This window comes from Lissotriton helveticus, chromosome 5_1 (genome assembly GCF_964261635.1).
Source record: "Lissotriton helveticus chromosome 5_1, aLisHel1.1, whole genome shotgun sequence".
Lineage (NCBI taxonomy): Eukaryota > Metazoa > Chordata > Amphibia > Caudata > Salamandridae > Lissotriton > Lissotriton helveticus.
This window is the reverse complement of record NC_136065.1, coordinates 339332589-339354924: the sequence shown is the minus strand read 5'-3', so window position 1 is coordinate 339354924 and position 22336 is coordinate 339332589. Positions and strand designations below refer to the sequence as shown.

Sequence of the window (22336 nt, the reverse complement as noted above, 5' to 3'; positions counted from 1 at the left end):
TGGCACTGAGTGGGATTTGGAGTATGTTGCATTGAGTTTAGTGTAATTATGTGGTGTGTAATTATGTGGCACTGAGTGGCATTTGAAGTGTATGTTGCATTGAGCGCAGTGTAATTATGTGGTGTGTAATTCTATGGCACTGAGTGGTATTTGTAGTGTATGTTGCATTGAGCGTAGTGTAATTATGTGGCGTGTAATTATGTGGCACTGAGTGGTATTTGGAGTGTATGTTGCATTGAGTGCAGTGTAATTATGTGGCGTGTAATTATGTGGCACTGAGTGGGATTTGGAGTGTATGTTGCATTGAGTGCAGTGTAATTATGTGGCGTGCAATTATGTGGCACTAAGTGGTATTTGGAGTGTATGTTGCATTGAGTGCAGTGTAATTATGTGGATTGTAATTATGTGGCACTGAGTGGGATTTGGAGTGTATGCTGCATTGAGTGCTGTGTAATTATGTGGGGTGTAATTATGTGGCACTGAGTGGGATTTGGAGTGTATGTTGCATTGTGCGCAGTGTAATTATGTGGAGTGTAATTATGTGGTCCCCCCAAAACAGTATCCATAGCGATGTAATTCTCTTCCCAATGAATATTGCAGTGAAGTCATAAGCAATACATTCGTTAATTTATACATATATGGGAAACTGTAACTTTAAAAAAGAGAGTGCATATATTTTACGCAATAGATATAAATAAACAACTGGTTTTAACATGACAGTTATCACCTATTCATTTAGAAGGATCAACCTACTGTATGTTTACATAATCAAACTCAATATACAAGGCATATCAAGAAAAAAAAAATTGGGATAAACACAGAGGAGGTGGTAACAGAATGGGTGGTGGAGGGAGAGCCACAGAGAGCTAAAGAAGAGAGCGAGGTATAGAGGAGGGTACAGAGATATAGAAAAGAGCTGAGTGAGGAGGTAAACGAGTGTGGGTGAGGGGGGACCCAAGGATAGACGCAAATAAAGGCAAAAATTGAGGAGGGAATGGTACAAAATGTGGAGGAGTGAGAGGGGAAGGTCCAACGGGAGATGAAGGAAGTGGGGACGGTAAGTGGTCGGGAGGAGTGAGTTAAGAGACAATGGAAACATTATTGAAAGGGGAGGAATGGTAAAAACTGAGGAGAGAAAAAAAGTGAGAGGAGCAAAGAAACAGAGATAACAAAAGACAGGTGCATGTAAAGAAATCAGGAGGGAGCTAAATTGGTTAAGGGGGCAGATGGGAGGAAGAGAAAAGGGGAAGAATGAAAATAAAATGGGAGAGAAAAAATTCGGCTGAATCTACCCCTGAATGCGAGTGTCCAAAAGAGGAGGGAGCCGACGCCTAGACTTGAACCGGTTTCCCAGTTCCAAAGTCGGCAGCTTTTGCCGTTATGCCACATTCTGACTCAAGTAATAGGGCCTGAACACAAACACGAACATTATTGATCAAAATATTCTCTGAAAAGTTGAGTTCTGTTATTTACAGCTCTGCGCTATGTCCGGGTTTAAGAACACGGGAGCTGGAAGACAATTGCCTGTTTCAGACCGACGCCCGTAAGCATCTTCGTTCATGGAGGGGTCGCGAGCTGAGTGGCGGGAGACTAAAGTGCGAGGACGATGACGGCATCTAAAGAGAGGAGGAGCGCCATGTGGGTCGGCGAGGGAGGATGAATGAGCTAAAAATAAAATGCTGTGGGGTTTGAGCGGCACATGACCCGGCCCTGGCATTTCTCCACACACCTGCCCACAGAAGCATTCTGGCCTTTCTAATGTTATTTCTCTGTAATACTGACCAGTTCCTCGCTCGTCAAGTTGCCAGAGCGCAGGGTTCTCAAGCCCTGCCGCCATGTGGCTCTATCCATTTCGGCTCATGAGATGGGGTTGTTAGACCACTCTAACACTATAGTAATTTAAGGCAAACAGACCCTGGAAAATGAAGAATACGAGGCTATTAAAAGAAGCACTGGTAAAGAGAACAGGTCTTGTTTTTATGTGCTAACACATACAGCAGTAGCGCTTTCAAGTGAGGCACACAGCAGGGAGTCCGCAGGAGCGGACAAACGGGGCTGTAGCTGAAGTTTAATTGTAAGGTAGGAGCGGAGGGCTACCACTAAATATCATTAGGCGATAGGCGAGAGATAAATAATGAGGCCGAGCTAAGACGTGATTAACAAAGTCTCAAACTACTGGCGGAAGAAGGCTCGTGGAAGCAATCCGATGGAGGCAAGGGGCAAAAGTAAATAAAAATAAAAAATAGGAAAAGTTGAGTCAGTGCCCTGGCACAGCTCTGCGTCTCCGAGTGTTCATGTGTTTTTGCAGTTTTATATAGCATGAACTCGACGCGATGGTATAGGAGCGCTTTTTACACGAGCACAAGTTGCATTACACAAGAACACATTTTTGTTAGCAACGGAGATTAAGTGATTTGCCCAGAATCACAACAGGATGTTGAGCCGACGCCTAGACTCGAACCCTGTTTCCCAGTTCCAAAGTCGGCAGCTTTTGCCGTTATGCCACATTCTGACTCAAGTAATAGGGCCTGAAGACAAACACGAACATTATTGATCAAAATATTCTCTGAAAAGTTGAGTTCTGTTATTTACAGCTCTGCGCTATGTCCGGGTTTAAGAACACGGGAGCTGGAAGACAATTGCCTGTTTCAGACCGACGCCCGTAAACATCTTCGTTCATAGAGGGGGCGCGAGCTGAGTGGCGGGAGACTGAAGTGCGAGGAGGATGACGGCATCTAAAGAGAGGAGGAGCGCCATGCATGTGGGTCAGCCAGGGAGGATGAATGAGATAACAAGAATGTGGCGTAATGCCCAGAGCTGCAAGCGAAAAGCTAGAAAGCCAGGTACAAGTTAGAATGTCAGCTCACTATACTGTGACTGTGGGAGAATTAGTTAATGTTCCTGCGGCTTTAAGAAGGCAATGTGTTCTTGTACTATGCAACTAGCTCTCATGTAAAAGTGGTGCCGAAGGGTGTGAAGGATGGGGGTGGGCGGGGAGCGTAGGGGTGGCTCGGGGCCGAAGTAATGACAAAGGGTGTGAAGGATGGGGGTGGGCGGGGAGCGTAGGGACGGCTCAGAGGCCTGAGGCAGAGCGCACCATATGGAGAGGGAGGGGGGTGGCAGTGGGAGGGTGATTGATGGGCGGGGCAGTGCTGGGGAAGCCTTTGATGTGGCCTGGCGGCCGTGGAAGCCGGGCCTTTGAAGTGAAGCTAAGCTTCACTTCAAAGGTGTCGGAGGAATGCGGGCGGCTGTGCACGCGCTTTTAAGCTCAATGCGCATGCGCATTGAGCTTAAAAGTCACGGGCACTGCAAGGAATCGCCACGATTCCTTGCAAGTTAGATAAAGAGTCGATGAGCCCCTATAGTCTCGCTTGCTCGATGTGCATGCGCATCGACAGGCGAGACCTAAAAAACCTGTGCTGGCGGATAGATACACCATGCGCAGGAAAAACCCAGTGTTGATACAGATGTGAAAAGAAAGGCGTGTCTAGTGGTGAACTGAGTAGCAGTGCTTAAAAAAAGTGTGTTGTGAAAAGAAAGAGAAAAAGGCTCTAAAATTAGGTCGTGATCGGGGAAACAATTTTAATACACACCCTCACACTCCTAAATCAATAAAAACAGTGCAACTTTGTGGTATAACAAATGACCACTAAGAAAGATGTAAGGTCGACATGTTTCTGCAGACAAACGGAGTCTAGAGATCCCCTGCTGCTTCCTCAGGACCATTAGTGCTACTGCTAGATATTAAATAACATAAACCATATCACCTGAAGGTGTATGTGTAATCATCTTCTCATCCTAAAAGTAGGAGGAAAAAGTATATATAAAGGTACAGTGTCAAAGATTCAATTAAAATAACATAACATGCACATTGTGCCATGGTTCTAATGTTATGTAGTTTGTGCTAGTCGTAAACAATTATTGACCAACATCAAGACCGTCAAAATCGGTCACAAATCACCAATTTGGTAAAGAATTTGCAAGTTTAAATTCACTCACCCACGTGATGGGAAGGAACAGCCCCACCTCACCTGGCACGAGCTCAGGTGGTGGATGCACCGCACTATGAAAAAAACAACAAATAAAAGATGTATCTACATCTATATACAATCCTAGTCTAACCAGTCTCAGCATGCGCCACACAAGGCGTCACAATCCTGCCAATGCCAGGAAACTTCACCTGGTCGTGTTTACTGCTTTTCGCAAAATGTTGTTAGTTGTTGGCGGTCATTAGACTCAAAAAGCCAATAGTAGCCGGCCCACGCTTCACACACACAATGACTCACCTCTCCGTCGGTGCACCGGTCGTCCCTCTAAGCTCTCTCGTAGGGAGGAACCGACTCGGTGCACCGGCGAGGTATAAATGCCTGACTTGCTTCCGCGCTCGGCGTCGGGCGTGTTCCAACGCGTGCGCGATGTGCGTGATGACGTCAGACGTGCTATTGCTGATAGGCGCGCTGTTGGTGTCGGGAAATGTAGTTACCGAAGGCCATTATATCCCGCATTGACGGTTCGAATCCTCAGAGGGGGACGTGAATATGCAATGCAAAATAGAATTATCGCCAGTTCTAAATGGTTGATAATTCTGTCACATCTAGTATGGTTTTAACCAATAATCATCCTGGACATAAAGGGAAACGATCACTATCCAGACTCTTGTGGCACAAATTAGAAGAGACCGAATGGGGTAGGGATGGACCATATTCCTGCTCCTTCGGTCATATATTAAGGGACAGTTGGACATGATCACAACACTATGCATGTCACCCATGCAGATGGTATATACGAGGAATGGACCACATCTCCTCTTGAAATCAGCTATGACAAACACACTATACCTGTCACACCTGCAAGTGATATGTACAAGGGTTAACCATATCATATCTCAAAATCAGATATGACTTTATCAATGGTGACAATCAGAACCCTCACTACGCACATATCGTATAGTATCTGCATGACAAAGTAGGATAAATGTATTAATCAAAATGGCTAGCAATTAAAGGGACATCCATGGGATTTCTTCATTCAGCCCACATTTATCGCTGCGAAGTCTGTAGACCCATTTTTGTTCACATTTGAACAGGAATTTAGAGATGTCTGTTAGAGGATGGAATCCATGGTTGGTCTAATACCGTCCACAAGATGTCAGTTGGTTGGTGGCCCACTTGCAAGAAATGATTCGTCAGTTTCGTGGCTTGTTTACAGCAACGAATCGAACTTTTATGCTCAGAAATTCTGAGCTTGATTTTTCTAGTGGTCATCCCCACGTAGTTCAGTTTGCAAGGACATGTTATCAAATAAATCAGGTTCGAACTATTACAGTTAGTGAACCGTCTCAGTTGCCATGGTCTGTTAGTGCCTATGTCTATAGTGAGTGTTTTGGTCGTTTGGGGACAAGCCGCACAGCTACCGCAAGGATGGTGTCCAGTAACTGCGGGCATGTTCCAACTATGGACCTGAGAGACGGCAAGAAGATCCCGAGGGAACAAGCAGGAACATCAGCCTCGTGATAAATTTAAGCAAACATGTTCTGACTGATACCGAAGAACTGGTCCTAAATAAAGGACTAGGCTTTGTGAAAACCAATAAGGGTGACCCGTTTCTCATACAAACAGAAATGGGAAAATTCTTTCGTAAAATCAGGCTTCATTATTTGTTTGCCAATAAAACAACCGTAACACAAGGTGGAGACACAGAACACAGGCCTCAAGAGACCCTCTACTTTTAATCCCAGTACAGCGGGGTTACCGGCTAAAGTACAGGCTTTTGAAGAGGCCGTGGATCACGACCTGAGACAGCTGTACCTCCAACCCCAAAATTGTTTTTTTAACCTGTCCAAAGCTGAACAGGAGGCAGTTACGACACTGGCGAATCTGGCATCGGTGGTAATTAAACCAGCCGATAAGGGTGGGGCTACTGTACGGTATTAGACCAACCATGGATTCCATCCTCTGTAACCGACATCTCTAAATTCCTGTTCAAATGTGAACAAAAATGGGTCTACAGACTTCGCAGCGATAAATGTGGGCTGAATGAAGAAATCCCATGGATGTCCCTTTAATTGCTAGCCATTTTGATTAATACATTTATCCTACTTTGTCATGCAGATACTATACGATATGTGCGTAGTGAGGGTTCTGATTGTCACCATTGATAAAGTCATATCTGATTTTGAGATATGATATGGTTAACCCTTGTACATATCACTTGCAGGTGTGACAGGTATAGTGTGTTTGTCATAGCTGATTTCAAGAGGAGATGTGGTCCATTCCTCGTATATACCATCTGCATGGGTGACATGCATAGTGTTGTGATCATGTCCAACTGTCCCTTAATATATGACCGAAGGAGCAGGAATATGGTCCATCCCTACCCCATTCGGTCTCTTCTAATTTGTGCCACAAGAGTCTGGATAGTGATCGTTTCCCTTTATGTCCAGGATGATTATTGGTTAAAACCATACTAGATGTGACAGAATTATCAACCATTTAGAACTGGCGATAATTCTATTTTGCATTGCATATTCACGTCCCCCTCTGAGGATTCGAACCGTCAATGCGGGATATAATGGCCTTCGGTAACTACATTTCCCGACACCAACAGCGCGCCTATCAGCAATAGCACGTCTGACGTCATCACGCACATCGCGCACGCGTTGGAACACGCCCGACGCCGAGCGCGGAAGCAAGTCAGGCATTTATACCTCGCCGGTGCACCGAGTCGGTTCCTCCCTACGAGAGAGCTTAGAGGGACGACCGGTGCACCGACGGAGAGGTGAGTCATTGTGTGTGTGAAGCATGGGCCGGCTACTATTGGCTTTTTGAGTCTAATGACCGCCAACAACTAACAACATTTTGCGAAAAGCAGTAAACACGACCAGGTGAAGTTTCCTGGCATTGGCAGGATTGTGACGCCTTGTGTGGCGCATGCTGAGACTGGTTAGACTAGGATTGTATATAGATGTAGATACATCTTTTATTTGTTGTTTTTTTCATAGTGCGGTGCATCCACCACCTGAGCTCGTGCCAGGTGAGGTGGGGCTGTTCCTTCCCATCACGTGGGTGAGTGAATTTAAACTTGCAAATTCTTTACCAAATTGGTGATTTGTGACCGATTTTGACGGTCTTGATGTTGGTCAATAATTGTTTACGACTAGCACAAACTACATAACATTAGAACCATGGCACAATGTGCATGTTATGTTATTTTAATTGAATCTTTGACACTGTACCTTTATATATACTTTTTCCTCCTACTTTTAGGATGAGAAGATGATTACACATACACCTTCAGGTGATATGGTTTGTTATTTAATATCTAGCAGTAGCACTAATGGTCCTGAGGAAGCAGCAGGGGATCTCTAGACTCCGTTTGTCTGCAGAAACATGTCGACCTTACATCTTTCTTAGTGGTCATTTGTTATACCACAAAGTTGCACTGTTTTTATTGATTTAGGAGTGTGAGGGTGTGTATTAAAATTGTTTCCCCGATCACGACCTAATTTTAGAGCCTTTTTCTCTTTCTTTTCACAACACACTTTTTTTAAGCACTGCCACTCAGTTCACCACTAGACACGCCTTTCTTTTCACATCTGTATCAACACTGGGTTTTTCCTGCGCATGGTGTATCTATCCGCCAGCACAGGTTTTTTACCCCTGAATGTGATATATATATGTACAAGAGATCCCAGATGAAGGGCGGTCTCGATGGTGGACTGATGGGAACTCGTTTTTGTTATAACTACTCCCTGTTTCTGATATTCTGGAAATTGATTGTAAGCTTGTGTGCAGTTATCTCCTGTCCGAGGAGACCTATTTAAAGGCAAGAAACTCCTTTATCTATGAAATGTGAAGATGAAATTTTAAGGAAAACTTGTTTTCAACCCAAAGCCTAAAATATTACCCAGTCATTCAGTAGTACTGGCACTTTGTTTGATATTTCCCTTTCAATGAGCCTGATGGTACATTGTGCTTCTTTCTTCGGGTGTGTAAAAGGGCTTTGTGGGTGGATAGATTTTTTTTTATTACATGCAAATTTGGATTAAAGATGTCCTTCAGAACCTAAATTTGTGCTCCTAATCGCAGTATGCTTTGGAACTTGGAGTCACACACTGCTTACCTTGGTCTTCAGTTAATAACATTAACAAATGTTCAGCATTTCATTTGTAAGCAGGACGTTCTTTGAATAACAGTTTGTTTGAAAACTCATCTATCGTTCAACGGTTTGATTCTCATGCAGTGAAACTTTTTTTTGGCTGTGAAAAATAACATTGATACTGCTCCTGAAAACTGTTCTTTGACATTTGTTTGTGTATCTGATGCCGCCTCACTTCCAATTCTTAAGACCCATTTTATCATATTTTTTTTTTAATTTACAGGTGTACTTGCTGGTCACGATAATCGTGTGAGTTGTTTGGGTGTGACTGATGATGGCATGGCTGTTGCAACAGGATCATGGGATAGCTTCCTCAAAATCTGGAACTAAATCCGTAAGTACTGAAGAAAATATTACTATCTTCATTTTTACCCATAGAGCCACTTATACAAATTCCTGGTACCAGCTTCCTAGACAGCATGTAATGTATGTATGTAATGTATGTATACTTGTAAAGCGCACTGTTACCTCGTTACGTGGCGTCCTGGCGCTGTATACCGCTGGGGAACCCGTCCTGGCTTTCCCTGTGAGAGCACCCCAAGGTGAAGCCAGGCATCCCCGGCGTTGCTGGGGCTGTTGTGGAGATTAAGCAAGCTATTGCCCAGAGTTGCAGAGTGGGGCCCATGGTTAGCTTAGGCACCTAAGTGAGAATTATCGAGTCCGCGGACATTGACCCAAGACCCTGCCGCGTCGGGAATTGAACCCTGGTCCCGGGCCGACCTCTGCTTCAGGGTCTGCAGCTTCTAACCAGTGAGCCACACTTCTCCACCCAGCTGAGGCTGAGCTACCCAGGCTAGTGTTTATTCGTACACATTTCTATGGACATTCTCCAAACCACTTATCACTATTGTGCATGCCTGCGGTTAACTAGACTAACCAGCTTAGTAAATTTTTTTCTGGGACAAGTACTGTTTTGAGCACTGCTATTTTTGGCAGTTTAAGGAAATAAGACGTGGGAGATCGTCATTTAGATGGGTCAAGTCAGGATGTAACTTGTCATTTTTATTGTCTAAAAATTCGCTACTTCACTGCCTTCGGAGCAGTCGGGTTATTGTTTTCTAAATCATATAACCTAGTTATATTATACAAATTTCTCTCCATGTAAGTAAATGAAAATGTCTGCATTACCAGATTGTTGCCTTTTGGAGCAAAAGCAAGCTAACGAATGTGCAGTGGCGTATATCGTGCAATGCTGCACACTGTCAAAATTCACATCAATTGGCTTTTTCACAAACCAGCTCAATCCTCCCACTGAATTGGGTTTTGGGATGCTGCTGGACAATTACTTGTGTCCCAAAAGGCACAAATCTTATTTGAGCAAGCAGAACATCAGGCCAATGATCATAGTCTAGGAATCCAGACGGCTGGTTAAAGAAATAGTTATTAATCTCAGCAAAATGTATCCATCGACAAATAACACCTGGACTGTTACTTTGCTCCCAGAGTTCCACTGAATATTCCAGCTGTGCAGATTATGTACTCATGAGAAGTATGTGGGACTGGGAACTGTAGGGGGTAGTATTTCTACCCTTTCCATGCCACAGTGGCCATACCTTCTGGTCTCTTGTACTCTGTGTCCAAAGATGAATTTATAGGTGAAACGCCTTGCCCTGTGATATCACAAGCTGTTTTCCAGAGCCCCTGGTGGTGGTTTCACACATCTGCAGTAGAACATGGCTGTTCAAAAGATGCCCCATGCTTGATTCTCGTTTAATGGTATGGATTTGATTTACCCTCCTGCTTAGTGGAATACCCATTTCACACATTTACACATGAAGTGATCATAGCTGCGACCTGGGCAGAGAATATGCATGATAGCAAATGACTCCCTCTAAAAGGCTCCTTTTCCTTTCTGTGCTGCCATTAAAATAACGATGCTACACTTTGCTCCACCTTCCAAACCAGTTGCTATTATGTTAATTGCTCTGTGATCCCACCAGCCCCCTTTAGGCTCCTCACTACTGCATACTCTTAATTGCTGTTGCCCACAGCAACACGTCTGTCTAAGACTGTTCCATTTACTCTCACCACATTTCTGGTATCCGTGATTTCACAGGGTCTTAGTCCTTCAGAGCATGAAAGGATATTATTTTGAGACGATATCCTTGATCATTATCCTTAGCGAGAACAGTATTTTGAATCTGTTCTGGACATGGATTCAGGAAGTTGTGGAAGACAGATACTTGAAGATCTGTTTCTGTTCCTTTGTGCGATACTTTGGTATGTACGAGTCTAAAATAACAAAACTCGTCTACAAATGCAGTGGTGACTCGCATCCTTCCGCGTGGGTATCAAGAGGCCTATAGTTCTCGTACACACACACATGATACATGGTGGAGTGGTTGAAAGAAGAGACTGGAGCGGTCAACCAGAAACATCTGATTCTTGGGGTGAGGTTTCTGGGACTCCCAAACTGGAGATTTATATAGGTTTGCTCCTCTATGCAAACACATGCTCAACCTTACAACTGTAGGACCTCTGGTCATGCTGGTCAGACTAACCACAGTTCCCTCTTCACCCACCTTTTTTGATCAAATTTGCTCCAGACCTAGACAGGGCACACTTCAACTGCTGTAAATAGAAGGGTTGTCGTACACTGAGACAATCTTAATATCTTACTATCTGGATTCGGTCATTTGAGGACATTAAAAGTACTTGTGCGGTCCCGGAAATGGAATGTTTCCACCATCTCCAACTCTGGCATTTGGCAACTCTGCAGTGAAAACTGGTGCAACTAAGGAGATAAGCCTACTTGATAAGTACCTTCAAAATGTTGCCTCGCATGACTCCGTTTACAGAAGAAGGTACCTGTTCGAGGCATATGAGCTGCAGATAGTACACTGTGCATTAGATCGCCACCTGGTGTTGGGCTCGGATGATTGCCGGTTGTTGTCGTCTTGGAAGAAGTCTTTTAGTCCCGATAGGTGACTCCTCCCTTGGACAATACTGTGCATGGGCATTGACTCCATCCTCAGTTTTTTTTCCGCCACTGGGTTTGGATGAAAGTTTCTCCGCTCCGGCCAGAAACTGTTTTTCTGCAACTTTAATGCGCAGAACTTCATAAAACATACTACCTGCCTTCGACATCGACTGCGATACCTTTCGACGACGAAGTTTCCATTCCGGTCATCCAAGTGGACCTTTGGGCCTATTGCCGCCGTGCAGCCACACCATATGGAAAGAACTCCATTCCGAAAATGCCCAAAATGTCAAACAAAGTTCCCACATAGGGACCACCACGAGGTTTGTAACCTCTGCCTGTCGCTGGACCACAACGAGTCGACCTGCACAGCCCGTGCTTCCTTCCGCTCGAAGAAAACCATCCGAGACCGGAGGGCCCGTCTACACGAGATGAAAACCGCTCCAGCACCAGAAGACATCTTCGACGACTAGGTTCCACTCGTTCCCGAAGAAGACTCACCGGATCTCCTGATAGTCTCCGTGGCAGATGACTCGGACTCCATTCCTTCGGGTCTGCGCGTGAGTACCGCTCAAGAAGAGACCTGCAGCTACACCACCTACACCGGTGGTTCCTGACAAAAAGGACCGTGCAACCTCTCCTCTGCACTTTTCCTTTCCTGTCTCTTCTCCTTCTCCCGCTCCTCCCTATATTTCACCTCAGACCTCTCCTATACAGTCTCCATTGTCGCCACATTTGCCACAGAATGATGATGAATATGATTTGGGTGGAGGGGACGGGGAAGGAGACACTGCATACCCTGTAGGCAAGGGCACGTGGAATTTGCCATACACAACCTGCGTCTGGGTGGGGCTTTCCATACCCTGCAAATGACCCTGATGTCCCTGTGGCACCCTCATACCCATCTAAACCTTCTCCTCCTGAGGATACTATTGGGTTTGGCAGCTAATACACAGAGCTGCTACATACCATGGTGTCTCCATGCATTCTGAGGCCATTGAGGAAGATTTTCTCTTAGATACTTTTGAGCAGTCTCAGAGAGCCGCTCAAATTCTTCCCATGATCAAAGGAGTGGTTAAGCATGCTACTGAGGTCTTTAAAGATCCTGTGCGTACCAGAATTTTAAACCCCAGGATTGAAAAGAAATATAGACCTGCACCCTCAGACCCAGTCTATATTAAAGGACACCTAACACTAGACTCCTTAGTGGTGTCCAACGCACGTAAAAGGGCAAATTCACAGACTTCTGGTGAAGCACCCCCGCCTGACAATCCAAAATTATTGATGCGTCAGGCAAGAGAATAGCTGCGCAGGCTTCCAATATATGGCGCATAGCGAATACACAAGCCCTCCTCTCTCGTTATGATCGGGCTCACTACGACCAATTGGAGAAATTGCTTGAGCACCTCCCAGATCAGTACAAAGATCAAGCTACTGACCTCATACAGGAAGGCAGGTTAATATCTAACGCTTCCATCAAATGCGCACTAGATGCCTCAGACAGCATCTAGGGCATTAATACCAGTGTCGTTATTAGGAGACATGCATGGCTACGCATCTCAGGTTTCAAACAAGAAGTACAAACCACCATTTTGAACCAGCCTTTTAATCAGAACCAATTATTCGGCACAGAGGTAGACACTACCCTTGAAAAAATGAAAAAAGACAGACACTGCCAAGTCTATGGGGGCCTTAGTCTACCCCAGCTCGAGGTTCCTTTCGTCGCTCCTTTTACAGGGGCGGCTCCAAACAAACTGGAACAGACACTAACACGTCTTCCACAAACCTCCAACAAGAGTTACTATAGAGGAGGATACAAAGGCAATAATTCCAAGGGCAGAGGTAGAGGTAATAACACTAGAGCCTCTTCCGCCCCTAAGCAATGACTTCCCTACGCTCCCCCCGCAGCATTCCACTCCTGTAGGGGGCAGACTAACACAGTTCCTGCCTGTCTGGAACTCCATTACTACAGACAAGTGGGTAAGACAGATTATCCAGTATTATGGGTGTCTTTCATAGATTCACATGCCTGAATCATTTCCCGTCGTCGAGACGGGAGCCCCGGTACATAGAAAAGTAATGTCCTATAGACCTACATAGAGAAAAGTAGGCCTAAGGGCCTTGCCTTAGTAGCCTATCTGTCCTTTTGTAAAAAGGACCAAAATCCTGAAGGTAGCCAATCAGCTACCACCTCCCTCTAGAACCTTCCTGTCAGGAGCCTCAGTCTCTGATTTTCTACCGCACGTTGTGCTAGGGAGTCCCCACCTGAGCTCTCCTCAGGTTTCTTGGATTTATCTCTTTTCTACAAAAGACTTGGGTTATTTGCTTCAACAATGGCTGAACAGCAGACGAAAGGCCTGTTTAGAGCCTGTTCATCTTGTGGTAAGAAGAGACTGCACGTCGATGACAAGCATGAAACTTGCCTCTACTGTCTTTACCCTGATCATTCTCCTAAAGAATGTAGGATATGTAGAACATTCTCTACTAAAACTCTTAAAGACAGAGAAGGAAGACTGCTCCTCTGGTTGAACAGACTCAAAACCAGAGAAGATGATGTCCTGTCCTCGGAGGGCAGTGAAATGGCTTCAGTTTCTTCGAAACTGTCCTTGAAAAGGCCACGGGATGCTTCCCCTAGCCATTCAGACGTCCCTCATAAAAAGACTACCACAAAGTCTTCTGAGGTAAGATCTGACACGTCTGTGAAGGATGTTACCACCTTCAGAAAGCCACCGCAGTCATCGTCGACTAGTTAATCGACGTTTTCTTCAAGAAAAACCACCTATGTCACCACGTCGACGACGACGATGGTGTCGTCGGCCTCTTCATCAACGACGACCTCCCAATCGTTGACGATGGGTAAGCCACTCATCGATTGTACTAATTAAAAAGCAGTCGACGTTCGTCAAGGGTCCGTCGACGTCACCGTCGACGAGACAAAAACCGTCGACGCCTACACCGTCGACTAAGATACCATCGGCGGCTGGCACACCGTCGACTAAGTCATCGACGGTAGGAGCACCGTCGACGCCAAGGTCACCGCCGACGACGAAAGCAACGCCGACGACTAAAACACCATCGTCGACGAGAGCGACGCGACTACTAAAACACCGTCGACGAGAACGACGAGAGCACCGTCGACGACCACATCGTCGACGGCAAAGACACCGTCGACGGCCGTGCCGTCGACGATAACATCGCAGACGACAGCATTGTCGACGAAGGAACCGTCGACTACCTCATCGTCGACGCTGGAAAAACGATCGACGTCAACACCGTCGACGACAGTCGACGACCGCATCGTTGACGACATCGTCGACGCCATGGAAAAAAGCTGAGTTAATTCCATCAAAAAAGGTTATCAAACTCCCTATTACGCCGGATTTGACATCGCCCAGTAGGGTTCAAAAACTGCCCCCATCTTGTCTGTTGCAAGATGATGAATCAGAGGACGACCAATTCGATCAGGCTACTAGTCCATTGGATCTCAATGTAAAATGCCAGAGTACAGACGATGATGGAGATGAGGTCATTTTTACAGAAGAAACTGTTCAGACTCAAGTGCATACTCAAGTTACTCCAATGATCTGCCTACCGGCTGCGATAGTCACTGATCTACAATTCTTGATCGAAGACTACAAAAAACGATTCCCAGAATCGCCTGCGGCCCCTTCCACAGAGAAATCTCAAGCGTCATCCAGACCGCAACAATCTCCAAAGTCAAGACCACCACCTTTGGACATTCCTCAAGAGAGGGAAACAGTTCATAACATCCAATCTTCTGATGAGGAAGACGATGTACCTGAGGAAGGAGAGGTTCGAGACGACCTGTCCCATAACCGAGACGAGGATTATGTCGCTCATTCTCCAGCCACTCCGGATCCCAACACTTCAGACTCTCCACCAGTGGATATCGGCGGATTCCACAATTTAATAGAGAGCTGCCACTAGATTCCACATGAACCTGGAATCAAAGGAAACCGATTGTTTCTTATGACTTTAAAGATCCTATAAAAAAGACAGCTAGATCAATTCCCATAATAGATCACATCTGGGAACAAGGTCAGCAACTCATGCAAACTCCTGCATCAGTTTCAATAGTGGTACCTAGACTGGATAAAAAGTATAAGGCACCATCAACTGCAACTACAGGAGAGGGGTTGGCCTAACGGCTAAGGCGCTCGACCTCGGACCTGGGGATCTGGGTTAGAGTCTCGGTAACGACGCCAAAAACCCCCTGTGATTCTGGGCAAATCACTTAATCTCCCCGTGCCTAAAAAAATGAAAGTGTGTCCTCATGTAACGTAACTGGTGCTATGTAAAGCGCTCTGATAACTGGTTCGGTTCTAGTTCGCGCTATATAAAACTCTGCAAAAAAAATTAATACATGCCTTAATGCACATCCCAAGCCGGATTCGGTAGTCACCCAAGCCGCCCAAAAGAATTCCAGAAATCCATCCTCGCCACTGTCAGCACCACCAGACAAGGAGGGCAGGAAATTGGATGGCATCGGCAAACGCTTCTCCACAACCTCTGCTATGACTGTAAAAGTGGCCAACGCCATTGCTCTGCTAGGCAGATACAATAGACAATTATGGGAAGATATTGTTCCATATCTAGTGGATGTACCCGACGACTTGAAGGATGAGGTTCAGTCACTCATTAAAGAAGGACAAATGTCAGCGTCGGAAATCATTGATTCCGCTGTAGATGTCGCCATGACGGGCTTCAGACAGCTGGCAGGCGCAGCAGTTTTGCGCAGACAAGGATGGCTCAAAGCTACATCCTTCCGACAAGAGGTCCAAACCAAAGTTTTGGACATGCCCTATGACGGACAACACCTATTTGGGGGAAAAATAGATGAGGCCTTGCAGACGATCAAGAAAGACACTGACACTGCAAGAGCTTTAGGGACATTACAATTTAAGAACCAGTCCTTTCGAGGGCACAGAGGAAGGGGTCAACCCTCATACAGAGGAGCATATCAAGGAAAATCCTCTTATTCCTACAATCAAAATCGCTCACAATATCAGCAGCGACAGCAGCAACAAGGTCGTCAGACCTCCTACGGGAGATCGAACTTCAGGGGTAAATCCCAGAGGAAAACGACCGGCGGAAGACAATGACCATTTCCCGCAGCCAGTCCCCCCACCGTCTTGTCCACTCAAAATTGGAGGTAAATTGACACACTTCCTCCACAATTGGAGATCGATAACGACAGATCGGTGGGTACTCCAATTAATCCAGCACGGTCACACATTGGAATTCAACTCAATCCCACCGTTAACTCCTCCTCGCAAACTTCCACACAGGCACCTTCGTTTACTCCTGCAAGAAATCTCTTCAATGTTGAGGAAAGGAGCAATAGAGCGAGTCCCATCAGCTCAAAAAGGAAGGGATTTTATTCCCGCTTCTTTTTAATTCAACAGAAAAAGAAGAAATTGAGACCCATTCTAGATCTCGGGGCACTCAATACCTTCCTGAAGAGCCAATTGTTTCGAATGGTGACTAAGCAGGAAATCCAAGGATCCCTAGAGGAAGGAGACTTTATGACGTCTTTGGACCTGCAAGACGCATATTACCATATCCCAATACACAAACGCCACAAAAAAATTCTACGTTTCGAAGTAGCCGGTCAACACTACCAATTGTGTCCTCCCATTCGGCCTCAAATCGGCTCCACGCATTTTCACAAAGTGCCTGGCTCCTGTGGCAGCTTTCCTGAGACAGCAGAATCACCAGGTCTTCCCCTACCTGGACGACTGGCTGGTGAAAGCACCATCTTTCACAGACGCGCAAATGTCTTCCAACACTTGTCTCGCTATTTTCCAGGACCTAGGTCTGACTCTCAACTACGAGAAATCAACCTTACAACCCACCAAAATTATAACATTCCTGGGGGCAACTCTCAATACGATTTCTTCCAAAGCCTTCCCATCTCAAGAAAGAAAACACAAACTGATGGCTCTGGCTACCGCAGTGACTTCAAAACACACCATCAAAGTCCGAACTTTCAAGTCACTTCTAGGGATGATGTCTTCTTGCATACTACTCATCCCTCACTGTCTGCTCAGAATGCGCCCCCTTCAGGAGGCCTTGACTAAACAGTGGTTTCAATGTACAGGTTCTTTCAAAGATCGCATCGTCATCACTCGACAAATAACCAAGGCTTTACTTTGGTGGACAACGAACAAGAACTTATCGAAAGGTCTAACGTTCTTGATGCCAGCAACACCACATGTCATAACGACGGACGCTTCTCTAGAAGGATGGGGTGCAGTCCTTCAGGAATTGCAAATCAGTGGCAAGTGGACGGAACAGGAGAGATCTCTGCATATCAACCTCCTAGAACTAAGAGCAGTTCTACACTCTCTACAAGCATTCCTCCCTCGCATCAAAAACTCAGCAGTGCTTGTGAGGACGGACAACACAACCACAATGCACTACTTGAACAAGCAGGGAGGGACACGTTCACTGACAATGTCTCGCGAATCGCAAAGAATTTGGAACTGGCTACTACACAACAACATCAAATTAACAGCAGAGTATGTCCCAGGAAAAGACAACGTCATAGCGGACGCTCTAAGCAGACAGAGGTCACTGTCCCACGAATGGGAACTGGACCAACAAGTTCTAAACAACATCTTCTCGGAATGGGGGAGACCGCAAATAGACCTCTTTGCCACCAGGGAGAACGCCAAATGCCACAGCTTCGCAAGCTGGCATCCCCAACCGAGGTCACTAGGAAATGCATTTTCCATCGCATGGCGCAACGTGTTTGCGTACGCATTTCCGCCATTTCCCCTGATAACCAGAGTCATTCGGAAAATGAAAATGGAACACTGCACCTTGATTCTCATTGCCCCATACTGGCCGAGACAGCATTGGTTCACAGACCTCCGTCGCCTCTCAGTCCAACCATCAATCCATCTGCATCAACATCCCTCTCTACTCTCGATGTCCAAAGGCCAGGTACTCTACCCGAATCTGAAATCTCTCAGATTATCGGCATGGCTCCTGAGTACCGAGAGTTCTGCCACCTAAACATCCCGCAGGAGTGCAAGGAAGTCCTAGCTAAAGCAAGAGCAGTCGGCACAAACAAAACGTATTCCTTGAAATGGAAACACTTTTGTGTCTGGTGTAAGGACAACAATCTACATCCTTGCAAGATCACTCCAGAGCAGTTACTGCCATATTTACTACATCTGGCACAATCTGGACTTGCACATGCCTCTATTAGAGTACATCTGGCAGCAATCTCCCGCTTAAACAAGAACTTCAAAAGGACCATCCCTATGGTCCAACAGATTAATAAAGCAATTCCTTAAAGGGCTCTATAGATCATTTCCAAGACCAAGACGAGTTCCACCAACGTGGCACCTTAATTTGGTGCTCAACCAATTGATGAAGCACCCATTTGAGCCCATCCATAGGGCTGATATCAAATTCATCTCATGGAAAACTGCACTTCTTTTGGCTTTAACCTCAGCGAGAAGGGTCAGTGAGTTACAAGCTCTTTCAATACAAGATCCTTTCATGCAGTTCAGAGAGGACAGTGATTTTAAGAACCAATCCTCGCTTCATTCCTAAAGTCCCCTCAGACTTCCATCTAAATGAACCACTTGTACTTCGCTCATTCTTCCCGCCCGAACCCCAGTACTGTGGCTCAAAGATCTCTTCACTCTTTGGACCTAAAGAGATGTCTAAAATTTTACCTAGACAAAACGAAACATCTCAGAAAAACAAATCAGCTTTTCATCGCCTTCAGCAGACCTAGAAAAGGCATGCCACTCTCCAAACAAAGCATTTCACGATGGATATCAGCGGCAATTGCTTTTTGCCATGACAAAGCCGGACGTCCATTACATTCCAAAGTCCGAGCGCATTCCACAAGGGCTGTGTCCACATCGGCGGCACTATTCGCTGGAGTACCGATTCTGGACATCTGCAGGGCAGCGACCTGGAAATCGCCGCATACATTTACCAGGCACTACTGCCTGGATACGGAACTGATGCAGCTGTGGGCCAGGCTGTACTTCGCCATCTATTCCAGTAAGATGAGCCTTCCCCCTTCCCACCGTCCTGCAATGGTATGCACATTTATTTCTTTTCTTATTTGTATTGCTGATGGTTACTAGTCGCATGATATGTATTATCTCAGACTGTTTGTTCTGTTCCATCGCAAATGTGCATAATGTATTGCTTGCTATTCTGATTCAGGCATGTGAATCTATGAAAGACACCCATAATACTGGATAAGAAATGCGTTACTTACCTGTAACAGCAGTTATCCAGTATTGGTGTCTCATAGATTCACAGGCAACCCTCCCGCCTCCCCAGGAAGGACTCATCTCTCACTCCATAACATATGTTACGTCTACCTAGCTTGGTGCGTACGAAAATCTGAGAGACTGAGGCTCCTGGCAGGAAGGTTCTAGAGGGAGGTGGTAGCTGATTGGCTGCCTTCAGGATTTTGGTCCTTTTTACAAAAGGACATAGGCTACTAAGGCAAGGCCCTTAGGCCTACTTTTCTCTATGTATGTCTATAGGACATTACTTTTCTATGTACCGGGGCTCCCGTCTCGACGACGGGGAATGATTCAGGCATGTGAATCTATGAAAGACACCAATACTGGATAACTGCTGTTACAGGTAAGTAACGCATTTCTTATCCAACATGGCTACTGCCTAGAACTTACAGCAACCTCCACACATACCTCCCAAACAGTGTCCAATGTCTACAGATCATCTAGCTCTGCTTCAGCAAGAGGTTCTGTCCCTTCTACAGAAGGGTGCGATTCAGTTTGTTCCTTTACAGGAACAAGGAACGGGGGGTTTATTCGCTGTATTTTCTAATTCCCAAGAAAGACTGGACCCTAAGACCGATTCTAGACCTCAGGCCCCTCAACCACTACATACAATTAGATCATTTTCATATGATCACTCTGCAACAAGTGCTTCCACTGCTGCAACAGGGAGAATTCCTTGCTACACTAGATCTGAAAGACGCCTACTTTCACATCCCTATACATCCTGCTCACAGGAAATATCTAAGGTTTGTACTGGAAGGGCAACACTATCAATTCAGTCCTTCCATTTGGGGTGACGACGGCACCAAGAGTATTCACAAAGTGCCTAGCAGTAGTAGCAGCACATCTGCGAAGATGTCTTCCCTTATCTAGACGATTGGCTCATAAAAGCCAAATCGGCCAGTCAGTGTGTTACACACATACACACACACACACACATCAGACGATCCAAACGTTGCACAACTTAAGGTTTACAATAAACTACACCAAGTCGCACCTAGAGCCTTCGCACGTACATCAGTATCTAGGGGCTACAATAGACACAACTACAGCTCATCCCAGTCCAGCCAGGATACAGAGCATTCAAAACTTAGTTGCTGTGTTTCAACACCAACAGTCTCTCCCAGCCAGAATGTCATGAACTCATAGGCATGATGGCACCTTGCATCTTCATAGTTCCACACGCAATATTGCAAATGCGTCTGTTACAAGAGTGTCTAGCACGACAGTGGAACCAAGCTCAAGGTCAACTAACAGACCTGGTGTTGGTGGACAGCCGCACACATCGCTCTCTTCAGTGGTGGAACACCAAAAACCTGACAAAGGGGCGGCTGTTCCTAGAGCCAGTTCCACAAGTAGTGCTCACCACAGACTCATCCCTCACAGGATGGGAAGCCCATCTCCTACGACATACCACTCTGGGTCAATGGACCGCTCAACAGCGGCTACTCCATATCAACCATCTCGAGCTGCTAGCAATATTCCTAGCACTCAAGTCCTTCCAACTTCACGTGCAAGGCTGTCCTCATCCAGATGGACAATATGACAGCCATGTACTATATTCAAAAACAGGGGGGGACGCACTCTCTGCAACTGTCCCAGCTTGCACAAGACATTTGGAGATGGGCCATTCCTCAAAACCTACATCTGCTAGCAGAACACCTTCCAGGATTTCACAATCCGATCTGTTGAGTCGGCAGTCACAACAGATTCACTAATGGGAATTGCTTTCACAAGTTCTTCAGCCATTCTTCCAACAGTGGGGTCATCCATACAGACCTATTTGCCACCCACGAAAATGCAAAATGCCCAGCCTTCGCCGCCAGGTTTCCACAACCACTGTCCGAAGGCAATGCGATATGGATGAACTGGTTAGGCAGATTTGCGTACGCTTTTCCGCCTCTCCCACTAATTCCATTAGTGGTGCGCAAGCTCAGACAACAGTCTCTCAAACTAATCCTTGTAGCTCCCACGTGGGCACGCCAACCGTGGTTCACCACGTTGCTGGAACTCTAGTTTCACACCAAAAGTTGCGGCTCACTCCATCTCTGTTAAAACAGAACCATGGCGAAATCAGGCACCCAGACCCACACCAACTGAATCTGGCGATCTGGCACCTGAAGTCTTAGAGTTTGGTTATTTAAACCTACCACCAGACTGTATGGACATTATTAAAGCAGCCAGAAAACCCACTACCAGGGCGTGTTACGCTGCTAAATGGAAAAGATTCGCAATTTATTGCACAAATAATCAAATTGACCCCCTGGATGCTTCCATCCAGAATATCATTTACCTTCTACATCTACAAAGGTCTAATCTGGCATATTCTTCCATACGCCTGCACCTTGCAGCAATTACAGCTTATTTACAAAACAGACAACATCTCTCTCTTCAGAGTTCCCACGATTAAAGCATTCATGGAAGGCTTGAAAAGGATAATCCCACCCAGGTCGCCTCCTTCTCCTGTGTGGAACCTAAATGTTGTCCTTACCAGACTTATGGGACCCCCTTTCGAGCCCCTACATAGATGTGAGCTGCAATTCCTAACATGGAAAACTTCTTTCCTGGTTGATATCACCTCTCTCAGAAGAGTAAGTGAAATTCAAGCTTTCACTATACAAGAACCATTTTTTCAAATACATCCTTACAAAGTGGTTCTTGGGTCTAATCCAAAATTGCTTCCAGAAGTTGTCACTCCTTTTCACCTCAATTAGTATGTCGAGCTACCTGTGTGTTTCCAAAACCCAGACTCTGTAGCAGAAAGGGCTTTACACACCCTAGATGTTAAAAGAGCTCTACTCTACTATATCGACAGGACTAAATCATTTCGAAAAACTAAACTGTTTATCGCTTTCTCTCCTCCGCACAAAGGCAACCTAAATCTAAAGGCGGGATTGGACGGTGGATTGTAAAGTGTACACAAATATGCTATATAAAGGCTAAACGTACACTA

At 45.7% G+C, this 22336-nt stretch overlaps 1 protein-coding gene across 1 annotated transcript in view; it reads left to right on the top strand.

Annotated features, from left to right (window-relative positions):
* The window catches only part of GNB1 (G protein subunit beta 1), a 381574-nt gene that overhangs the window by 339527 nt on the left and 19711 nt on the right, over positions 1–22336 (top strand). Inside the window, exon 10 of the mRNA XM_078642454.1 lies at positions 8381–8491. Within this exon, the coding sequence (XP_078498580.1) occupies positions 8381–8487 (107 nt within the window). The 3' untranslated portion in view covers positions 8488–8491. The remainder of the gene's footprint in view (positions 1–8380; positions 8492–22336) is intronic.